General features: G+C 42.1%; 1 protein-coding gene across 2 annotated transcripts; it reads left to right on the forward strand.

Annotated features, from left to right (window-relative positions):
* Positions 1-335: 335 nt before the first annotated feature.
* Positions 336-22,941, forward strand: arhgef10lb (Rho guanine nucleotide exchange factor (GEF) 10-like b). 2 transcript variants are annotated; one of them, XM_062459479.1, is made up of 30 exons: positions 336-642; positions 2,898-2,963; positions 5,606-5,911; positions 6,040-6,067; positions 6,532-6,605; positions 7,441-7,509; positions 8,570-8,800; positions 8,904-9,037; positions 9,815-9,928; positions 10,102-10,210; positions 10,333-10,436; positions 10,541-10,618; positions 10,844-11,023; positions 11,180-11,296; positions 11,425-11,517; positions 11,897-12,067; positions 12,169-12,314; positions 12,411-12,449; positions 12,954-13,129; positions 14,322-14,437; positions 14,642-14,769; positions 15,699-15,799; positions 15,944-16,062; positions 19,216-19,302; positions 19,501-19,718; positions 19,963-20,120; positions 20,210-20,352; positions 20,967-21,138; positions 21,292-21,414; positions 21,515-22,941. In XM_062459479.1, the coding sequence occupies exons 2-30, from the start codon at positions 2,927-2,929 to the stop codon at positions 22,117-22,119; spliced, it is 4,176 nt and encodes a 1,391-aa protein (XP_062315463.1). In that variant the 5' UTR covers positions 336-642; positions 2,898-2,926; the 3' UTR covers positions 22,120-22,941. The 2 variants fall into 2 exon arrangements, with proteins under 2 accessions (XP_062315463.1, XP_062315464.1); XM_062459480.1 differs by lacking the exons at positions 7,441-7,509; positions 12,411-12,449 and adding an exon at positions 6,810-6,881.
* The last annotated feature ends 167 nt before the right edge of the window (positions 22,942-23,108 follow it).

A 23,108-nucleotide genomic window follows, 5' to 3' on the forward strand; every position in this document is an offset into this window, starting at 1 on the left:
GTTTTAAGATTGTGCCACTATTATTAGCCACTAATAACACACCTAATAGGTGTTGCAATGATTTGGATGGACATTTGTTTTGAAAATATTAGATGCCATAAAATGTATTCTGATTTGTAATTATGGTTTGTCAGTGGGTTCCTTTTTGTGGGTTCCTTTTTTAAATTTCTTTCCCCGTTATCCCAGATAAATGTAAACCTTCAGGATTCACACAGCTCTGATTGGTGGAAGTAGCCCTGTGATCTAGGATTGGCTGGTGTGGATTATGAGCATTGCGCCTTTCGTGTAGGCTGTGCTGATGCACTGCAGGGAGTGAGAGGGAGAAAGAAGAGAGGGAGGAGACAGCGTTAACAAACCTAGACAGAGAAGTTTTCGTATAGCAGGAATTAGTGACAGCCTTTGTGTGTGTTTAGAGCACTGGGCTACACTATTGTTTGAGAGGAACAACGGAAAAGAATATGTAGTTGGGAGGGAACAGATTGAGACATGTTCATGGACACCCTGGGTTTAGAGTGAGCTGATCAGCAATGGGTGCACCCTGGACAAACCGGCTGTGTTAACTACCAGTATAGACAGTGCCTGGGATTAACAGATTGAAGGCAGACGTGCATAAAGTGGTGGCTGTCTACCCAGGACCTGGAGGTGAGAGCTCATTGTTTGAAATTCCTGTCCGTCTTTCTCCGAACACCAATCTTGCAACAAAAAGGGAATGGGTGGTTTTGTAGAGGTGACAGGATGGATTTGTCCTTGATCAGTTTTTGATAGGAGTCTTGGAGGCTTTGATTAGTGTCTGAAGAGGGAAAGTGAAGATGAGGGGATCATATTATTGTGTAATGAATTATACATATTCTATAAATATTCTGTTAAAGGAATGAGAAGAATACATAGACATACATATAAATACATATGTTGTACTGTAACTGTTCATCTACTGTACACATTAAATATTACATCAATTTGTAGGCAAACATAAAACCCTATTGGAATATTCAGTTAGTTTAAATTAATATATATATTTTGGGGGATAGACCATGATATAATAGCATACTTATGGCTTAATGTATTCACAGACACACCTGCTTATAGGACAATATTTATTGATGTGCATTGATCACATTTGGTCTGTCACATGCTATTGTTCAATCAAGAAACATGACTACCTGGACAGTTATTTATTTTACTGTGGCAATGAGTAGATAGATAGTAGATTAATATTTGCTGAATAATGTTATATTTAATGATTTGTCTGGGAGGATGTTGTCATGAGAAAGGAGTAGGCGAAAGCACACTGGGGGCCTAAATGTGTGGACAGGCAGATGTCCCAGACATTTTTTTCGTGTCCAAGAGCTGCACTATTTATACAGCAAGCTTGGCCATCTCCATGACGATGGCCGCTTGAAAACCCTCATGTCTTCTTTTAGCCATGGAGGTTGACTGGGTCATTCTACAAATGCTGTTTACCCTAGAAATGTCCTGACCCTATGTAGACCCTGATCCTTACCCCATGCTAGATGAAGTTCTGAACAACAGCCAGAACAATTAAAATACTGTACGTTTCTCAACATAGTTTGAAAATGCTTATCTTGCCATAATGCTTATCATGCTTTTTTCAATTGTGGTAATAAAAAACTTGTGACTGCGAGAACACTGACAAGCCAATTATGTATCATCAGTGAAATAGTATTTTGGGACATGCCAATCTAATCCAAAACCGATGAAACAGGCGTTTGAATTTATGTTTTGGCTTGCTACTACAAACAGTGACTATGGTCAATGCAAATCAACTTCCACAACAGATAAAGCAAGCGACACATGGATGCATACATACTCTACTTTAGTGTAGCCTATGTTACTTTTCAAGCTATGCTGATGGAGTGTTGTATACAGGTTTGTCTGGTAGTAATGCACAGACAGGGGTTCCCTTGGCTCAAACAATCTATCTGTTGTTTTCACTGTAGATTACAGTGCTTCTCTATTGTCCATTGATGCACCCAGCCCACAGCATCTGGGGCCGCTGCTCTCCATAGCTTTCTGAATTATTCATCTAGTATGACGCCCACCATACACACACTGACACACACCCCTTTCCCCTTCTTCTTGATACAATGTTAAAGCAAAGATGATGCCCCCTCAAAGAGCAATGAAGCACTTCTGTGTACTTCCAACTCTCTTTGTGGGCTATTATGAATGAGTCTTTTAAACATGTGCACATAACTGGGTAATCAGCAGTCCCATCATTCAGATATTCAGATATTCCTTTATATAATCCGTATTTTGGAAGCCTAGTCCTTGATTGGCCCACTCTGTTTACCTTGCCCGATTTGCAAATGAAAAGTCAGTCTGAAACCACATGTCTGGATCTGCTGCATATATGTGAGGAATGTGACACTCATGCAGGATATGGTACAAACATCTCTCTCTCTCTCTCTCTCTCTCTCTCTCTCTCTCTCTCTCTCTCTCTCTCTCTCTCTCTCTCTCTCTCTCTCTCTCTCTCTCTCTCTCTCTCTCTCTCTCTCTCTCTCTCCATCTTGCTCTCTTTCTCTCACACACACACTTTCCTCTTGCACGCTTTGTTACAGGTGTCTGCGTCATTTGTCAGTGTTCCATACACCCTAAACCTGTTTTGTTTTTGTTTTTTTTACTTTGATTGTGGGTTTTCTACTGAAGAGTCCATGGTATTTCAGGTCAAGTGAGTGTTTAGTCACTGACATGCTACAACAAGAGCCTATGGAGTTGTCACTGTACAATTTACCCAGAATGTTACATAAGTGCTTCACTTAGACATCACACTCTGCCAAGCAAAACAATATACATTTTGATCATTGAAATTAAATATTGTACACTGTAATGTGTTCATCAGTTATTGTTTTTCTTATCTTAGGGCTCTCTTTTTTCAGAGAGACTGATGTGATCACAGAGGATCAACATGGCGTCACCACACCCACTTATCCCTCAAACCTCAGGTGAGATTGAAGCGGCTCTCTGAATATGTCTATCAAAGAGAAGGGCCAGTAAAAAAGGGTGCTTAGAACTGTTTCATTGTGTTTTGCATTGTTGCAACAGAATTGATCTTGCGGAATCTTCATGCTGGCAGAGTGTCTCTACTATGTAATGGAATAAACGTACTCCACCTCAGTGTGGTCATTGTTTGTATAAATAAATGGTGTCACTGTTGCTATGTGATGTTCTGTCAAATCAAAATACAGCTTTTTTTGGAAACAGTCTCTCTGTGTGCTCTTAGGAAAGGTTATTTGTAAGCAAAGTGATCTTAACAGTGATTATGAATATGGTGACAACGACTTCTCCATCTGACCAGGAACTTATAAAGTCACAGTAGCAGTGTGACACAGCAGTCTAAGCCATCCCAGGAATCTGCACAATCATCCAACCGTTGATAGTACTCTATCTCTCTGTCTCGTCTGTAAAGCACCAAGTATGTCAGCCTTCTCTGAAACCTTCTATCCAGAGATAAACACAGTCCCAGACAGTGCTGTGATTTGACTCAGATAACTCACAGCCAGCAGGTTAAACTCTTTCTAATCCCCCTGGGCTGGGGAAAGGGAGAGCATCCTATGGGGGCCTTAGCCTACTGACCATATGCTGCATCACAAGCACCTTGATACCACTGGACCATATGTGCCTTAGATGCCCTTGACACAAATCCATCTATCAAACATGGAAGCAGTTTGACTTGTGCCTGCTCACTTAGCTACCTAGAAACATGCAAACCTCTGAAAAAAGAAGTCCCTTGATGCAAGACTGGAAGGAGAGAGCGTTTGTACTGTAGGAAAATGGTAGCCTTTGAATGGCTCATTATGTTCACTGTTTGATTTAATGCCTCAAATTGCATGAAAAAGGAGAAAGAAAATGTTTGCACAAACCGTCAACTGTACCTTCAGCTTTAATGATTTTAAAGACATGGTGTCACACTGTGTTTATGGAGCACAAAATCACAGCAACATAGAGTCATTGACCCAGTGTAGAATCTGCAGAACAAGAGCTGCATGATTTATATGTCACTAATTCAGAGTTGTAAATGTGTTATTGCTGTCAGATGCTGAAATATAAGAGCTAAGAGTCTTGGGTAGATCCAGGGCAAATCCAGGCCTGGTTACTTGTAAGCCATATGCTCACCTACTGTATGTTAGAGCTTAATCCTCCCTTTTAACTGTTCCCCTTAATCACTGTAGCAAGATGCCACTTAATCTGTTTCTATCATTGCAGAGGTGTGTTTACCCTCAAGTCTTCCCCTTCTGTTATTTAAGGTGTTCAAGAAGGTTCTAATTTTCCAATGCAACAACCAAAAATCCTACTTTACTGAAAATATGATACACATATTCTTAGTGCTTCTTGCCCTGGATCTCCCAACCTTCAAGAAAAGGCTCAATACGCACTTGTTCCGGGAGTACAACGGCACTTAGGGATGCTTGGCTGGACCTGATGTTAGTTTCCTCCAGGATCACAATGACTCTTATTGAGAGACTTGTTGCTCTTGTTGGTTAGTTGTAACGGATTTAAATTCTTGTACTCAATGTGAAATATTTTACTGTTGATTGTTTTTTTACAGGTACACTCTTGCCCTTTTTGAGTTTCATGTTGTTTAATTGTGACTTGTTTAACTGCATGCTCTTATGGTTCTTCCCTTTGGCACTTTTTTGTTTTTTCACAATGAATGCTTCATGTTTTGGCTGCTCGCAATGTTGGGGCTATCTCGTTGTTATGATCATGTTATGATCAGTGACCTATGCACTTTTGTAGAGCTCTCTCGTGGAAGTCGCTTTGGATAAAAGCGTCTGTTAAATGCATAAATGTAAATGTTCTACAAGCACTGGAGTTTGACTATTAATTCATGCCACGTCTCTGACATAATTGTTTCCTTCTTACTCCCCAGTCTTCACTATCTTCTGTCCCATAAGACTGACCGGTTCATTTTCTTGCTGAGCCAGTCACATGTTTTGAACAGTATTGACCTTGCACTACTGTCTTGGCGTGTCTAGAAACAGTATATTTTCCACCATGCTTTGACAGCTAAGACAGCTCTTACAGAGTCTTTGAAGAGACACACCTAGTTACTCATAGCCTCTCCTTTGTCTGCTCATTCATTTTCATAAATGAAACCAGGAAAAATGGTTGACCTCGAGCTACTTACTGTACGGAAATGCATGGGATGAATAATGCTACGTTCTCTGTCTTCCTTTTCTTTGTGTGGCTCTTGAGTGTGTTATGTGTACTGAATCTGTCATACAGGATATCATAATAATGAAATTCAAACAAGTGCAGTGTCATACAGTATCTCCCTTTGATATCACTCGTCATTGATAATTTATCGGTGATGAGCCCGGATGGCACACAGGAAATGTAAAAAGTTTTGATATACACAGTATTTCTAAATATATACATTCAGAACAGCTTGTTGGGAAATGTTTATGTCATGTTTAACAGGATTTTCAAAAAAGCTGGGAAGGATACTGTCATGTTTGTATTTGGGGATGCACAGAAGCACTAACAACACATGGGGTCATGGCTATGTTTCCTCATTAAGAGAGTCACTTAGAATACACTGAGGGATTTCATATATATATGAATATGAATTTGTTTTTTTCAGTGTCCATAACCAATGCTGCACTTCATCTGGAGGATGAAGAGGAGCAAGGAGAGAGTTTTGAGTTTGATGACAGTGATGAGGAAGGTTGTACAACAGTGGACGTTGGAAAGACAAAGGGTTTTGGCGCCGCTGTGCTGGGATCTGCACTAAACTCATGCTCCTACCAGAACAAAACTTTCAAAAGGAATACAATGGATCCTGCTTCCTCTGAAGACCCAGTAAACACACACAATAGAACAAATGGATGTCCCTGTACTGGACACGAGGACCCTAGCATTCAGCCACTCTATCATTCTAAAGGCTTAGGTGAGACACATGTTGCTAGATGTTAGACATAATTTGACTGTAATGTTGACCCTGCTGCTTATGATTGTGTTTGTTTTAATTCCTTAAAATTGATTAATTTACAAATTGGTGTGTTTTTCTCCCTACAGATATGGTGGTCAGAGAATCTCCTGAAGGGTAGGATATTTTAGCTTTTAATTGTAAGGACTTTTATTTGAGCTTTTAACTGGTGCTGGAATTCCATAAAGGCTCATGAACTTTGTTTCAGAGGATGACAGCATTAGTTAAACAGTAGTGCATGTTCTCATATACAGGTAGAGGATAGTTGATCATTTACTACCAGGATCGTCTTGTCACTGTTGTGTATGCTGTTGAATTACAAAACCAGAAACACTGTTGTGCATTGTAATGGTCTGGTGTTTCCTAGATGATCTCATCATTCCATCCATAATCCCTGTTTATACTCACAATGAGGCAGCAGGGTCTCTTTATGTAAACAAATGTGTGGTTGATGGCAGATGCAATATGTTTATATGGTAACTGGGTTGCACCATCTAGAAACATTAATGATATCAAAGTGAACATGAAGAGAGATTAATAGGAGTGCACGTTTCATGAACTAGTGTTTGTCAATGTTTCAGACGATCAATCTCCTCTGAGCTGGGAGTGATCGGGGGGTCAGACAGCTCCTGGAAGGGAAGCAGCACGTATGAAGGTAAAGAAGGTGCAGTCTCTTACTCCAGAGGCTCATTGTGCCTTACACATGCACTACTTACTGGTTCTCGTAATGATTACTTTCTAATATGTTTTTCAACTACTAATGTTCAAAAACCTGCTCTTGTTCTCAGTAGTATTAAAACAGTATGTAATACTCCTTCCTACTGTATAAAGCCTGGTCTCTGTCAATGGCATTCTTTAGGTTCGAGTTCTGGGACTGAGTACCTCTACACACCTGTTTTAAAAAAGGCTGACCGCTTAGGTGCTCATGCAGGTCTGTTGTCATCGTCAAAGGTGGTGGGGTCACATACTCACCTTCCTGAACAACCACAATGGTCTGGTCCAGAATCAAACCCATAGAAACTACTTCTGAGAAATTCAATAATCTAGTTCAACTATAACATGACAAGATTAAGCCTTAAACCAATCTGGTTATTTCAGTTCTAATAGAAATATCCCTCAACTAGGGACTGGCTGGACCAGGGTTGTTTCTGGAATAAGTTAGCACAATCATGGCTTCTTTTGGAGTCTTGCTAGTCACAGATTGTGCTAATCAAATTCAGGGCAAATCTCAGCCCCAAAAATCTAATTCAAATTGATGACAAATTATGCATGGATCAACCAGATTAAGGTATCAAATAAGTCTGTGCTGTTTTAAATGACTAAAAATCACTGTCACTCATCCATAAATGAGCTACATTTGAGCAGATTCGTCTATCACCACGGGCAATGTGCACGTGTGATCTCAGTGAGCGTGGGAGTTAAGGATGAATCAAGCCGCATGTGCGTGGTGTCAATTCTATCCTCACAGCAGAACATGTTTATTTGTTCAGTTCAGGCACCATATCAAGCCAAGGAATGGTTCACTGTGGTTTCAGAGCTCACTCTGCGACTGCATAAAGGTACACTAACTCCTCTAGACTAGTCTTAGGTAGTCTGTATTTGGTCCCCAGTCTATAGCCACTTCCGCCCTAGTCTCCTTTACTCAGTCCCAGTGCAAATGTATATATATTTGTGTAGCAAGTAAACCCACACACCTCTATATTATCTTTATTATCAGTAGTTGCAAAAGATTAGAAGGCAATAGCAACCTTTATTAATTTATATTCTAAATATGAGCCCCAAAACGATATCCCTAACCATTTATATATTAAAAAAAAATCCAAACTAATGTAGTGAAGATAGAAACAAAAACTGTACCTGTGAATAGAGCAAAGTTACAGCGATAAAACAAGTTTTGCTGTTCTACAGGGGCAGAGAGAGTAGTTTCGGTGTGTATCGATTCACCTTCACTGTGGTAACAGGAGAGTAATTATTGACCGTGCTATATCGACAAGGCCATGAACCTTATTCATCAGAGACAGAGCAGACATACTGTGTGTACCAGGAATCAGGTTTTCTCATGCCCTTGAGACACAAAGCCCATTTGATGCAACCCCGTTTGGTGGGGGTAGGGAGGCCATCACGGAGCTGCCTGCCCCCTTCTTGTTGACGCGACCGAAATAACTGATTTAGAGAGACGTACACACACACACACACACACTGCTACATACACATTGCTACACACATCCATCTGGGTCAGATGCTGGCGTAAACAGTTTCTCCCTCTGAGATGTCCTTTATGATGACGAGACAGAAACCCACGCTCAGCAATAAACAGCTGTAACCTCCCCAGCAGAGTCTGGCTATATAGCCTCAGAGTGGCAACATAGCCTGATGTAGTTCAGCACAAATTTCTTCTTCATTTTCTGCTGTAGAATCAGATTCATTGCAGTGGACAGAAACCACAGACTCTTTACATGCTGTTCTTCCAATGCTTGAATGTTTGTGTTTTTGTTTCTCTACCTTTTGTGTTAAGCATAAGCATGCAAAAAGCCCTACGTTATGCATGAAACAAGTATTGAGTTGATGACCTCAGCTTTAGATGTTTTCCAACTTTAATTTGGGTTGGTTATCTTCTAGGAAAGACTTCTTCCAAATTTGATGCTGGGAGTCAGGGTGATGCAGACAGTTTTCAGAATGTCTCCAGTCCTGACAACGCATGCAGTCCAGACATGGTGTCTAGTCCTGATGCTCTGCACTGTCCAGAGGGAATGGTTGGCACAGACGATGTGGCCAGTTCTGACCAGATGACCAGCCCAGAGGTCATCTATGACGATGTTCCCTGTGAGAGCCTACTCTCTCCTATAGAAGGTAAGGGCCTGGAATTATCATCCTGATTTAATGTGTACAGTGAATGAGTGTGTGAGTGTAAGAGTTAAGTGTGGCATTTTCTTTTTGCCCTCTTGGATTCCAGATGACATCTATGAGGATATCCAGAGGCCTACAGACCGTCATGGCAGCAACAATGGCTGGAGCTCCAGTGAGTTTGAGAGCTATGATGAGCTATCAGACAGTGAGACCAAACCCCCAGTCCGCAGTAGCAGTAAGGTAAGGCTCCTTTTACTCAAATCTAAAATTAGTCTTCGCCACAAGATGGTGCTGTAATCTGGGCACAAACTTGGCACAAACTTACATTTACAAGTAAACTGCATCATTGTTGAAAAAATACCTCTGTCCCCTGAGGGACAGTCCACATCTGTGCAGTCTTCATGCACTGCCTGGTTTGAGGAAGTGAGCGATGGGTGTTTTGTCGGTTAAATTAGCTCTTTGCTCTGTCAGCAGTCTCTACTTGGTTCCTTTCTCTTCCTCTCTGGGTCTTCCCTGGCCTGCCAGTCCACGTACCAGCCTACTGACTCTACTGCTTTTCTTGCTGCTTAGCCTATCTTGGAGAGATTGGATGTTCCTAAGAGACAGGATTATGAGTTTTGTGTGACAAGATCTTGTTTTTGTCTTTTTAAGTGAGGTTTTACTCAGTTTTGAATGATATTGTTATTGATGTTTTGTAGCTTTTTTATGAGTTAGGATCCAGAGGAAGCAATATATTTGTAATCCAAAAGGGAGAAGTGTTTAAACACGAAACTGCATTTAGTTGCCAATGGGTTTTCATCCAAGAATTGAACCATAGGTAAAATCTTTATTGATTTTTTCTCTTCAGTTCTTGGAATGGACTTTATGAGGATACCATTTGATGATTATTTCACCTGCTTCTGCCCTGATTCTCTGCTTCTTTTCCTTTTTAATCCTTCCATGCATCTGTCCTGCTGATCTGCGGAACTGTCCGATTCTTTGTGGTGTTTACCTTTGGCATGGCAATGCCTACCCTAGCTGTCTCCCGAACTGCGTGGACTAAAGGAGCGCTGTGTCAAGACCAAGCGTGACCTGGCTGTGCGCTTAGGGTCTCGTGATGTCACACACATCAAACAGAGCTGTGACATCAAGGTACAGGGACATCAGAGGACACACACAGGCATTCGCCGAATGACAGGCTGTTCTTTTTTTGACATCAATCAAAGACACTTTGTCCCTTGTCTTCTGTTTTCTTCTTCCTCTCTGTGTCTTCTACATGTTTATTAACATTTCCTCACACTCTGTTCCCTTGTGTTCTCTTGTAGGTCCAGAAACTTATGAAAGCAGCCAGAAATGGCACCAAGGGCGGACTAGAAAAGACAAAATTAGCCATGATGCGCAAAGTCTCTTTCCTACAGAAAAAAGATACCAGCGGTGAGTAACCTATAATATTTGAAAAAATACCAGCTTATCAAACCAATGTTTGGAAGCAAAGCGTGCATTCAATCCAGTTTCGGTTCACTTAGATTGAGTGATTGATTGATTTCACTCTGCAGGAGACAGTGATGATGATGCTGGTTACCTAGATGTCACTGTATCTGAAGTAAAGCACCCACCTCCACAGTTGAGCCCTATGCCTGAGGGTCTTACCACCCAACAGGTGTGTGTAGTTTTTGGAACCTCATTATTGACCTTTTAACTCTGCAGAATTTATTCTGTTTTCCTGGGAGTGCTCACCATGACACCGTCTCTGTCTTGGTCTAGATTGTGAGACGCCACATCCTCAGTTCCATTATTCAAAGTGAGAGGAGCTACGTAGACTCTCTCAGGAGAATCCTACAGGTGAATAAACATTTGGGATTTACATGTTGATGGAATTTTTAAGTCATTGTTTTGTACGGCCTAATTTACAAGAAATGTATGTGTGTCAAGATAGTAGGGTGCAACTGTTTGATGCCAAGAATATCATTGTACCAATATAATCAATACAGCCTCCATATATTGTTAGCTTCTGTGAGGAAGCAGGGGGATTTGGGAATTGAACCTGATATCAATCTGTTTTCATAGGAGTACCAGAAGCCTTTGTTGGAGCCAGAGGTCCGGATCCTAAATCCAAAGAAGGTCCCTCCCATATTTTACCGTCTCCGGGAGATCCTGCAATGCCACTCCATGTTCCAGATCGCCCTGGCGTCCCGCGTGGCCGAGTGGGAGGACAGTGAGAAGATAGGAGACCTCTTTGTTGCCTCGGTCAGTCCAACAGATAGATCTTCTGTAGAAATGTTCAGTGGCCTGTCCCAAAATGTGCAGTCATGTCAAGTAATCTCTGATCTGACATTAGGTCTATATTGTGAAACTGGATTTTCAGGTGAGAAAGTTATAATTGGTCCTTTGTTTTCTCCATAGTTTTCTAAGTCAATGGTACTAGATGTGTACAGCGACTATGTCAACAACTTTACCAATGCCATGGCACTTATTAAGAAAGCCTGCATCTCCAAACCAGCATTCCTGGAGTTTCTCAAGGTGAGCTATTCCAATCTATAGGATTATTATGCAACCATTGTGTTTTTGCCAGATGAACAAGTATTTAGGCCTATGCAGCATGTAGGCAGATTGTTCTTAAGTCTGATCATTCTTTTTGACCCTAACAGAAGAAACAGGCATCCAGCCCTGACAGAATCACTCTCTATGGCCTGATGGTGAAACCAATACAGCGCTTCCCTCAGTTCATCCTTCTGCTACAGGTAAGCTGTGAGCACCAAAGCTTGTTTGTGTAAATCAACTGATTACAGTTTGCCTAATGGGTAAACCATTTCTGATTCATTGAAAAAAAGGAACAAAGAAAGACAATGTTCTGAAAGTCGATACTTTGTCAAGTGTGGCCAGGTAGAAACTCATGAGTGTATCTTATTAGCTGTAAGAGGTGGAATGTTCCACAGAAAGTTTCTGTGTGTTTCCGGCAGGAGGAAGTGAGACGTGATGTTTGAATACGTTTCTGTCTGTTTTGGAAAAGGAAATGTTATCTGTAACTGATAGGACACAATTGTTCTTAAAATAAGTACTTTATAAGTGTGTAGTAATACATGCCACTCTGCCTCTCTCAACCCCAAATACACCTCTCAGGACATGCTGAAAAACACTCCACCAGCCCACCCCGACCGCCTGCCCCTGCAACTAGCCCTCACGGAGCTGGAGACTCTTGCTGAGAAGCTCAACGAGCAGAAACGCATGGCCGACCAGGTGGTGGAGATTCAGCAGCTGGCCCGCAGCATTGGAGACAGGAACCTCAGCAAGGTGACATATATAAACATATAGACCCCTCTGTCCCTTCTCCCCTATCTGGTCATATTCACTTTTTCTTCTGTATCTTCACCCCCTCCCCTCTCCCTCTTCAGCTGTTGAACTCAGACCAGAGGCAGCTGGTACAGTGTGAGGTGCTCATTGAGACGGTGTACGGGGAGAAAGGACAGGTCCTCAAGTCTAAGGAGCGCAAAGTCTTCCTTCTCAATGACATGCTAATTTGTGGCAACGTCAACGTTAAGTGAGTCTGCCCTCAGCTGTCATCTGCTGTAGCATCAGAAACCTTAGTCAGAATCTGTGAGAGACCTTTTGCTTTTGTCCTGTCCACCTGCTGTAGATCTGAGTGTGGCATTGATAACATCTTTGATGAGCAAAGGTAATGTTTATCACAAGTTTGCCCGTTCAAATGCCAAACTTGCTTTAAGATCAAAGACCTGAAGAAAGGACCTCTTTCTGATTCCACCCTATTAAATTCAACTTCCCATCTTTGCTCCCAATGAATCTTCTAAGAAACTGGATCAGGATGCCCCTCATGCATTATCATGAGAATGTATGAATAGTAATGTGCCCCAGAATCAGCAGGGGTCCTCTGTTTAGAGAGGAATTTATCTGATCAGAAGAATCCTAATGACAGAATTCTCCCTGGAGGAAATGTTTATGTTGATTCTAAGAATCCTGGCCCATTTAGAGAAATTGCACATATTGCACACAAACATGTATTATTCAAAGTTTCGAGTGTTTCATAATTTTTGTTGGAAACTTCAGTTTCTTAAACCAGTAACAAACAGGATGAAAGAAAATTAACTCATCACTGATAGGTGATCCCATTTCAGAATGGGTCTTGCGGATTGTTAACGTAAAACTGTGTTTGGTCCACTAGGGGTCCCCCTGATATCAGCAGCCTGGTTCCCATTGGTCCTAAGTACAGTGTGAAGTGGAGCGCTCTCCTGATGCAGGTGCAGGTGGTGGAGGCGGGACAGGAGAGTGTCCAGAGCAAGGACGTCCCTGTACAGCATGGTGGAGGGAAACGACTCAACTCTGTGTCAAGTGTTCCAGGTAAAGAACTCACCATGTGGCTCACCAGGCTGCTTTCAGTTTTTATGGTTCACAAAAATCCTACAGTGACCTCATTTGTGGCTGTCATTTCATCCCATCTCAAGTAAAATGCCTGCTGACTTTTACAAAGTCATTGAATAATGTAATTGCCAAGGGAACAAAGAAACTGACTTTTAAGGAAAAATCGATATTATTGATTTTCTGATACACTGACATGAACAAAACCAGGGCTTGGAGCCAAAGGGGTTTCAGTGACATGTTGGGCGAATATGAGTATTACAGGTCAAATGAAAGCTCTCAGCGAGGTCTTTTCAATACCAAAAGGACACAGCTGAAATGATGACCCATAGGTTGTATTGACAAAAACTGAAAGGCATAACAGTAATGTGGGTCTGTGGGCAAAATTGGTTAAGGCTCACCTGTAAAATCTTATCTGAACGCACTTCCACCCCTTTGGCTCCAAGCTCTTGAGAAATACAATGGCAGATACAGTTATTCAACTACATTCAGGTACCTAGAGTCAAACAAACCAACTGGTTAAGAAAAACGTAGATTTTAATTCACCAATAACAGCTACCTCAGTTAGTCAAACAAACACCAGTCAAAAATCTGTTGGAGCACACATACACAGAAAAACACTCCTACACACACATTTTGTCAACTCATACCAAGCTGTCGAAAGAAATCTGGTTAGACTGAGATTGTGTCTCTCTGGGCCTTTGTCCAAATCCCTACCCATATTCCACAGCTTGAAAAGAACGGACTCATTTCAAAATCTCCAGGGCCTCAATGCCCTAATTGAAAGTTAAAAGAGGCAGCATATTGGCTTTGTGGAATATTTCAGCTGTTCTCCCCTGTGTTTCTCACTGCATAGGCATAAACATCTAAGCATTATAAAAATAAAATAAAAATCCTTGTAAGAATGACAAATCAAACCGTTCTAGTGGAGAGCTTTAACTTGATGGTCTGTAACTGTATATGAAAAACCATTACATCTAGAAAACAGTTTTCTAGTACCATACATACATACCGCAACAGAGACAATGTTTCAAACAGCATAATTTGTTGAATATAAATGGGAATACTCTGATGAAGATCTTCCAAAGAAAATGTTTTGGATACATTTGCTGTTACTGAGGGACGGGATGTATGATGTACGATGATGATGAAGATACCAACATGTGTGTTCCAGGTAAACTGATCCTGGGTCCTCCGAGGTTGTACCAGGACCTGGAGGAGCTGCAGCATGACCTGGATGTGGTGGAACAGGTCACACTAATGGTGGGGACTCTACATGGGGAATACCAGGTATGTTCACAGCCCTCTCCAGACCCTCACAGGATCTCTCCTCACACAGTAAAAGTTCATTTGTGTCTAAGATTATATACATCCACAACATAATTTGTCCACAAGTACATGGAGTATGAATCACTGCCTCCTCCTTCGCTTGATCTACCCATTATTTTCCCCTCCTTTTCCAATCCCTTCTTTCCTTTCTTTTTCTCCCTCCAGAACCTGAACACAACAGTGGGCCAGGACTGGTGTTTGGCTCTCCAGAGACTTATCCGTATCAAAGAGGAGGAGATCCAGTGTGCCAACAAGTGCCGCCTGCGGCTGTCAGTGCCAGGCAAGCCAGACAAGTGAGTGCCCAGAGGGTCAGCTGGGGTTTAAGAGTCTTGGCTGGACTGTATAACCCTGTACATAAGTTATTGGACCAATGAGTAGTAGTGGTTTTCAGTGAAACATCCTAACACGGACTGTGTGTGTGTGTGTATGTGTAAGTGTGTGTCTGTGTGTGTATGTAGACATTGTTGTAAGCCCAGAGGCTGATCTCAAGGACTCGCTGTGGGTCAGATGAGTTTGAAGGAACAGATGGCAGGGCAGCTTGGAAGGAGTGGGTGGCAGGGCCTGGTTCCCTTTGTCGCCAACCTGGGGATGGGATTCATTGGGCTGTGGTCTACCTCAACATGGCTTATATTGTAATCACAGTGCCCTTTAGACTAACTCTGCATAACAGATCCATAGCCAACAAATCTAATAGCAAAATTGTGTATTGAAGACATAACAAAGTTATCAGTTGCATTTCTCCCCTGCTGGGTATTTACTCAAGCAATTAAAGTTTAGTGTCAACAAAGCTCTGAGGCATGCAAGTATTAGCATGCTAATGTGTAGACGTGGTGACAAGTCATCAAGCCTGGTCAGGGCAGAGGCTTGGGCATGGCAGGGGCTAGTTTACCCACATATATCTCTTCTTAACATTCCCACCCACTCCTTCCTATCTTGTGAACCACTCTTAGTTTGGTTTTTAAAGCTGCAGGGAATGTCGTAAAGAAATACTAATATTGGCAGAATTTTAAATTGAACTACATAATTGAAGAGACTTTCCAGTGGCTCCATCCTCCTCACGTTATTGCAGAAGTCTTATATCTCTCTCTTACCCGCTGTTGAAAATAACATGCTGGGTACTCTGGAATTAGCTTACACTGCACATGTGTTTTTTTTGCTCACTGAGTATGTGTGTGTTTGTGTAAATGCATGCCTATATATTAATGTGTGTTTTGATCTTCAGATCTGGACGTCCGGTCAGTTTCATGGTGGTCTTCAATACCCCCAGCCCCCTCAGCAAAATATCTTGGGTGAACCGACTGCACCTATCCAAGATAGCCCAGAGTGAGAAATCAGTCTACATTTCACTGTTGTGTTGTGTTGATGAAGAGATCATTACAAACCAGAGCGTCATAAGACAGCTTCTTGAAAGGCATCTTTCTGAGATGAGAAATTTCAGAGAAGGTGACCATGTGTCTGTGTCCACAGGGGAGGAGAACACACCAGGCTGGGTCTGTACAGAGGATGATGGGAAGACCAAACCTCCACTCTGGTGCCCGCTGCTTGCCTACCGGATGCCTATTTTCTCTGCCAAGGATAACCAAAAAGTGAGTAGCAACTACTATGGTAGGCATGAGTGGAATTATGGCATGCATAGTAGGAAAAGACTAAAAAGTGTAATGTAAAAACTGTATTTTATATGTTTTTGATGTGAATATGCCTCAATGATGTGTGAAAGCCTCCACTATGGTCGAACAGAGACAACAGGAATGAGATTGTAATGTGTCACGTGAAAGGTTTTCTTTGGGGTGGCTTATTCGGTTCTGGATTTACTTCGGAATAGGGACAAAGGATACACTGGATGCTCAGGCTTTGATTAAATCCACAGGAGGATAAGAACAAGATTGAATTGGCAGTCAACAAAGTCACTGTGGATCTTTTGTGTGTTGTGTGCTATGATTAGAAGTTGACTCTAACCCAAGTTATTTCAATGGCAGTCTGTCCTGTGATTCGAAGGAGTGAGGCTCAGGGGTGGGCATAACTGCCAGATGAGATTGAGGACGCTGTTTGATAAAGGAAATTAAATCCTACAGTCACATGACTAGCAGCAGTTCTGGCTCACCTGAAGGGAGCACTGTCTGTCTTGTGGTGTGAATAAACAGTGTGTGCATGTGTGTAGTACATGTGTCTGGGTGTCTGGTTATCCCAAGCTAATAAAAGTTTCCGTGATCTGGATTTGAGTTGAACCAGTATTTATCATAGAAATTGGAAAGGAAATTAATTATAAACCGTACAGGTTGTATGTTTTTAGATGAGACAAGAGGTAGCCAAGAATAGAAAACCAGTGTATCCTACTACAGTATATTACTCACAAGACCTACTTCATTCACCAAGTAAACTTTCCTGTCAGGCTTCCAGAATGTATGTAAAGCTCCCTGGGTTCTAGAGTAAAAAAAAGTGTCTTCTATTTTGGACCATTTAGAGACTGTAATGTATTTTATGTAATGCAATCGTTTTGAATATAACAAATGAGACTTCCTCTCCTGCTATTCCATGATAGAGCCCCCAACTAAGGCAAGCCACCACAACTATTACTCAAATTATGCTTTTTATTGGAGAAAATAGGTATCTTAACTTGGATAAAGACAAATCAGATAACAGCCAGAAAATGTAATTCTGCAATTGCTGTCTATTGATGTCAGTAAGTGACTTGCTGAGTGATTGACAGAAATGGGTTCATCCGAGTTGGCATGTCTTTTATGTCACGTCATGTGATAGCAATCTGGAGTTACTGAATTATCTGTAGACTGCAGGGAAGAAAAGAGTATGCTGAATGCTAAATATTTGAAGGGATGTCAGTCTTGAAAATCATCCAACAGATGTGTATACATTTTCTTTGCCAGTAGCAGGGTATTTACAATGTTAGTTCCTGTGCCAAATGTCTTTGTGATTGGATGTGAGGTCATTTTGGTTGATTTTGTATGGTAGTGATGAACAAGCCATGGATGCCTCGTGTCTTGATCTCTTGTGTTGACACCTTTCATCAGTTTTGATACATTGCAACAATGGAGACCCATTTCACTGTGAGTTTCAATGATGCAAGGCCTTAGATCCAACCTGAACTATTCCCTTTTACCTACAAAAATACCCTGTCACCTAACCATTCATTTGAAGATGTGTGTCTGTGTGTGTGTGTGTGTGTGTGTGTGTGTGTGTGTGTGTGTGTGTGTGTGTGTGTGTGTAAAAATGCAAAAACAAAGTTGTCTTTTAGTAAAATGTTAGTGAGGAAATAAAAGAATAAGTTCCCTGAAGAAGTTATGTTCCCTCCAGAACACTATCATGCTGGGCCAAAACACAGTTTGCCTGGCAGGATTAAGAATAGACAGAATGTTAGAGTATAAAGTAACTGCACTGCTGGAACCTGGGGATAGGCAAAAGAAGCTTGCTCATTAAAATGGATTATACAAGGTATTTTTTGTGTGTGTGAGCGGTGTCTGTGTGCACACGCACACACATTCAACTACACAAAAAAGCAAAGTAAGGTTAACAACATGGGTAGTCTGAAATTGCAGGTTTGTCAGCTGTCAACCAACCCCAATCATCCCCCAAGTGTTTATCTTTCAGAATATAAAACAGAATTGTCAGCTTTGTTCCCATTCACAATCCACTCATCACACTTCCTTTAAAGGTTAATCTCCTTTCATTCCTCCACTTTCAAACTCTTGATGTATGCATTAGATCAAAGTTTTTTTTATCTTGCTTAAACCATTTTGTCCTGATGATAATCCACAGCTGTGAAGAAAATACTGGATGGTAATCTTCATTTGAGGTGATGAAAACTCAAAGCTGTGCCATTTTCTTTTACTTTTTATGAGAATGTAGAACGCATAATTCATAAATCTAATATCTACTGTTTATATGGACAAGGATTTATTTACTGTTTACTGTATCTATAAAGCGTTAATATATATATTTTTAGCCATGTCCCTTCATCTTAATAATTTGAATTTCAGATCCCTTCGTTGCTGAAATGTGGCACATGGCATTTCCAATTCAAAGGACCCCAATCTGGCAAAACAATACGTTCTGTTTATTTGTATGGAAATGAATCTGCAGGTGACAGTTATCTGGAGGCCACACACCACTCTGGGGTGTTTGGTCTGGACGTATACAAAGATAAAATAAGCATCACTTCTGCAAGAAGATTATTTAGTTCATGTTCTTCATGTATTTTTTGAATGTTGAATTTTAGTTCTGTTGTACACAAAAACAATAGTATTGTACAAACATAAATGATATACATGTCACATAAATAATGCAAGCAATAGATATCAGAGATAAATTCACCACTTAAACAGTTTTGGGACTGAACAGTTTGATTATTTATTTTAACCAACATCATAGAATGCTCTCAAACTAACATTTCTGCAGTGTGAAGAATATGATCTCTATTTCTCTGACACCAAAGTCCTCACTCAGTCAAGCTTGATCAAACGTTTATAATCACAACCAGATAGAATTCCAGTGATCAGCCAACCATTCTGCATGGTGTGACAAAACAATGAATGTTGTTCTATCCAGCCCTGTCTGTTGAAGCCAAAATCTGAATGTCAAACACAGTTTCTTCATGCTCTAAGGAATATGGTATTTGACTTGCCCTGGAAAACTGGATGATAGTTAGCCTATGTTGGCCAGAGCCAACAACATTAGTGACGAGGAGTTCTAAGTGTAAACTATTACTTCTTTTTTGTTGTGTGCAGCTGACCACTGCCCTTCACAATCCTGTCCAGTTTGCCCTGCTTGGCTTCTCTGCTGCTAGCACATCATTGCCCCAAGGATACCTCTGGGTACGTATTCTACTGCCTCTAACTGCTTGACATCCCCCAACACTACAACAATTCCTATAGATGTAGCAGTCCTATAACCTTGATGAGGGAATACTAGATAAAAGGACTAATTACATTTAGACCTTCTTTCAGACCAGATGTGATGGCTTTATCCGAACATTGGTTGACTCCTTACATCCTGGGTATATTGGTATGCAGGTGTCCAGTGGAGGTAACTCCAATGAAGGCCAAATAGAGATCTTCTCCTTAAACCGGTCTACACCTCGCACTGTGAAATCCATCCAGCTGGGGGCGCCAGTCATGTGTCTGGAGTATGTGGCAGAGCCCAGTCTTCCAGAGGAAGGGGAGCAGGGAAAGGCAGCTGAGAACACAGCCAGGAATGGCAACACCATCTGTGTGGGTCTGCAGGATGGAAAGTGAGTCATCTGCACAAGCACAGCGTGATGAAGCTAGTCTTCAGAATACAAATCATGCTCAGGAATTCATTCACCATCATCACGCTTCGATTGTGCCTTTTTCTATGTGCCTCTTCCAGAATTTTTTTTATCCAAACCTTCCTCTGTGATATAATATTTTCACATTCTGTTGGTATAGTGACATGTTTTGTATTTTATGAGCTGTACAGTCATTACTATCTGTCTTATGGACTCCATTTCCCAGCATCCTGGTATATAGTAGTGTGGACACAGCTGCCCAATGCCTGCTAACCCTTGCAAACTCTGAGGGCTGTCCAGTCCTGTGCCTGAAACACTCAGCATCCTTTCTGTTCGCTGGGCTGGCCAATGGAAAGGTTTTGGTTTACAAACAAAAGAGTGGAGGTGAGACACGTCCCCAACATTAAGGTCAAATTATGGGTAACATTTGTAGACTCAAACACTAAACATGGATCCTTTTTCTGTTTTCCCAGAGAGTCTTTGGGACCCTGAGTTGTACAGGCTGATTACTGTTGGCCTTGCCCCTGTTCGTACTCTTCTGACCCTGCAGGACTCAGTGTGGGCAAGCTGTGCCAACCAGGTTACTGTCATCCAGGGTGCCAGCCTCACTACCCAGGTTGGTCAGCTCTCTGGACTACTTGCTAAATCCCCTGCCAGGTATAGAAAGGAGAGAGAGTAGACTGTAGGGAAGGACACAGAGGGAGAGCAGAAAAACACAATAAAGATGTGTGGGAAAATACATCCTCCAAGCGAACAGTATGGTGTAGTCTAGTGAAGCTGCTGCACTGCATCCAAACTAGAAGGATTACGGAGTATGATGCATGGCCCTCCTTGTTCATGTCCCTGGTGAAGGTGGTTGTTGTTCAGACTGAGTGGGGGTTATGTGCAGCATCAGGTGTAAGTGAGGTGTCCTCACGGCACAGGCCCCTGAGCTTCTTCAGAGTTCTCTCTTTTGATCATGACTGACAGGTGAGCCAACCCCTCTTTATAGCCTGAGGGGGGACATCCTCTCTCTTCTCTTCATCTCCAGACTCTCAGGAACTGGATCAGCTATCTGGGATTCTGCTTGTTTGCAATCTGGTTCTGTCTAGTGCAGAGAGAAATTATTAGATTGCATCCACACATCTAGGACAATGGATGTTTCCTTCTGGTACAATAAGAAAAATGCTGATGGCATTAAGATTGAATTCCCCCTCTCTTTCCCTCTCGCTCTCATCCTCTCCTTGACAGAGGTTTGAGGTGCATCCAGAGCTCACTGCCAGTGTGAGTCACATGATACAGGCTGGCGGTGGTGTATGGATGGCCTTCACCCAGGGATCCTCCATTCGTCTGTTCCATACTGAGACACTGGAGCACCTGCAGGAGATCAACATCTCCACACGCATCTCTCACCTAACTCCAGGCAAGTGTTCTAAAACTAGGCTAAGGTCAAAGAGGGCTGACAACCCCCAGGAATGACCCACTTGCTCTTTCAATAGCAATGCATTTGTATGTTTTGACATTAAGTCTCTTCAACACACGTTCAGAGCTAATTTAGTTTAACTGTGTCTTCTAGGTCAGGGTGCTGTCCAGGTCACCAGCCTTCTCATCTGCCAGGGGCTTCTCTGGGTGGGCACTGCGCAGGGCATCATCATCACCCTGCCTGTGCCAAAGCTGGAGGGCATCCCCAAAATTACAGGTCAGACTAAGAATCTCACATGGAGCATGGCGTAATCCTATATCTATAAACTGCATACTGAATCTAATGAACAATAACAAAAAATGCTTTGTCCCCTCAGGTAAAGGGATGACCTCCCTGAATGCTCACTGTGGCCCAGTAGACTTCCTGGTCGCCACCTCCAGCACCCTGTCACCTGACATGCTCAAGCGAGACTCTGTCTATGAAGGAAATGACCAGACTAATGGCGTTGGAGAAGGAAACGAAGCGAGAAGCGGAGGAGGAGGGGACGTGTCTTCGGAGCAAAAAGACTTATCCCAGGACTCCCTGTCTCAGCAGCAGGATGGCTCCACCAGGAGAGAGGCCAAGCCCAGGGGAGTGCTGCTCCAGTACCAACTCCGCTCCACCTCCCAGCTCCCAGGAAAGTTGCTGACGGCCCAGCCTGACCAGGGTCCCCATGAGCCCGTCCTGGACTCTCCAGAGCACAGCCCGGAGGATGGCTCAATCTACGAGCTGAGCGAGGACCCTGACGTGTGGGTGCGGGGGAGGCCAGTGGGAGGGGTCAGGGAAGGACAGGGGCGGAGGGAGAAGGTCACCTCAGTGGCAATCTTCTCGGGAGGAAGAGGTTTCCGTAGTCTGGGCGAAGGATCCACCACAGCCAGTGGGGGTAACACAAGGGAAAGTACACTCATGGTTTGGCAACTCCCATTAGTAGTTAACCAATGAAGAAGAAAGGCAGTTTATCTCCTCCCCCTCGTCAGGTGCACATAGCATGAGAGGAACCAATAAGAAATGTGTTCCAGGATGGAACTTTCGTCCATTTCCATGCTGGTCAGTTGTGTCTAAGGAGTTACAGAGTGTAGTAGTGAACTCCTGTAACTACAGCTTCTGTGTCTGCCATGTTTCAGTCCCTCAGGCCACCCATTGGACCATCTGAGAGCTTTTAACATGCACAGTTTTAGCCAGATGATGCATCAGTATGGCAGAGCACATCTGCACCGAGGGGAGGGGGATGGGTACCATCAGATGAGATTTGAAGAGACTCAAACAAGATGACCCTGTATATCTATTGCGTGGATACAGGGAGATGTGGCTGAGAAGTGACTGTCAGATTGGAATTTTCCGTTTTTGGCTCCTGGAGGGGTTTGACAAATACAGTTTCTGCGTTGTCACTCATAAATGTCTCGTCTGTCTTGAAACAGATGATGTTGAGACACTATTGGAGTATATTTAACGGATCTAATGGCTATCCTGTATAGTTGTATAGTTATGTATCATATAAAGTAATGTATCATGTATGAAAAACTGAATTCTACAAATCTGTCATACTGTACACCCTGAAGTTTACAATGCATCCAAAAACTAATTAAATCTATTATTGTTTTGTGGGTACCGTAAATAACTTATTTTCAGTTATTCCTTATGATGTGAAGTAAAGCCAATGTTTTAAATTGTGAATGATAGAGCCATGCTCTGCAGAGTTCAATTGTTTGATGGTACATTTGACACTGTGTCACTTTACTTTTTAAAATAAAATGCATCATAGACCTCTTTGTTTCTTGATGGGAAAAGACAAATGCTCAGGCTTTGTCAAATCTTTTACATATTCTTTTGTGTGTATAGCTTAGAATGCTGTTACTTTCAAATTATATTAGAAGATGCAAAGGTGTCATCTTGTCCAGTCAGCACACACAATGATTTGGGTACATGTAGAT

Source organism: Osmerus eperlanus, chromosome 4 (genome assembly GCF_963692335.1).
Source record: "Osmerus eperlanus chromosome 4, fOsmEpe2.1, whole genome shotgun sequence".
Taxonomy (NCBI): domain Eukaryota; kingdom Metazoa; phylum Chordata; class Actinopteri; order Osmeriformes; family Osmeridae; genus Osmerus; species Osmerus eperlanus.

What these genes read in the sequence shown, in the direction of transcription:
- arhgef10lb (XM_062459479.1), top strand. Translation starts at nt 2,927, where the DNA reads ATGGCGTCACCACACCCACTTATCCCTCAAACCTCAG. An exon ending in ACAGAAAAAAGATACCAGCG is followed by an intron (nt 10,211 to 10,332) that starts GTGAGTAACCTA and finishes TTCACTCTGCAG; the next exon opens with GAGACAGTGATGATGATGCT. An exon ending in TTACAAACAAAAGAGTGGAG is followed by an intron (nt 20,121 to 20,209) that starts GTGAGACACGTC and finishes CTGTTTTCCCAG; the next exon opens with AGAGTCTTTGGGACCCTGAG.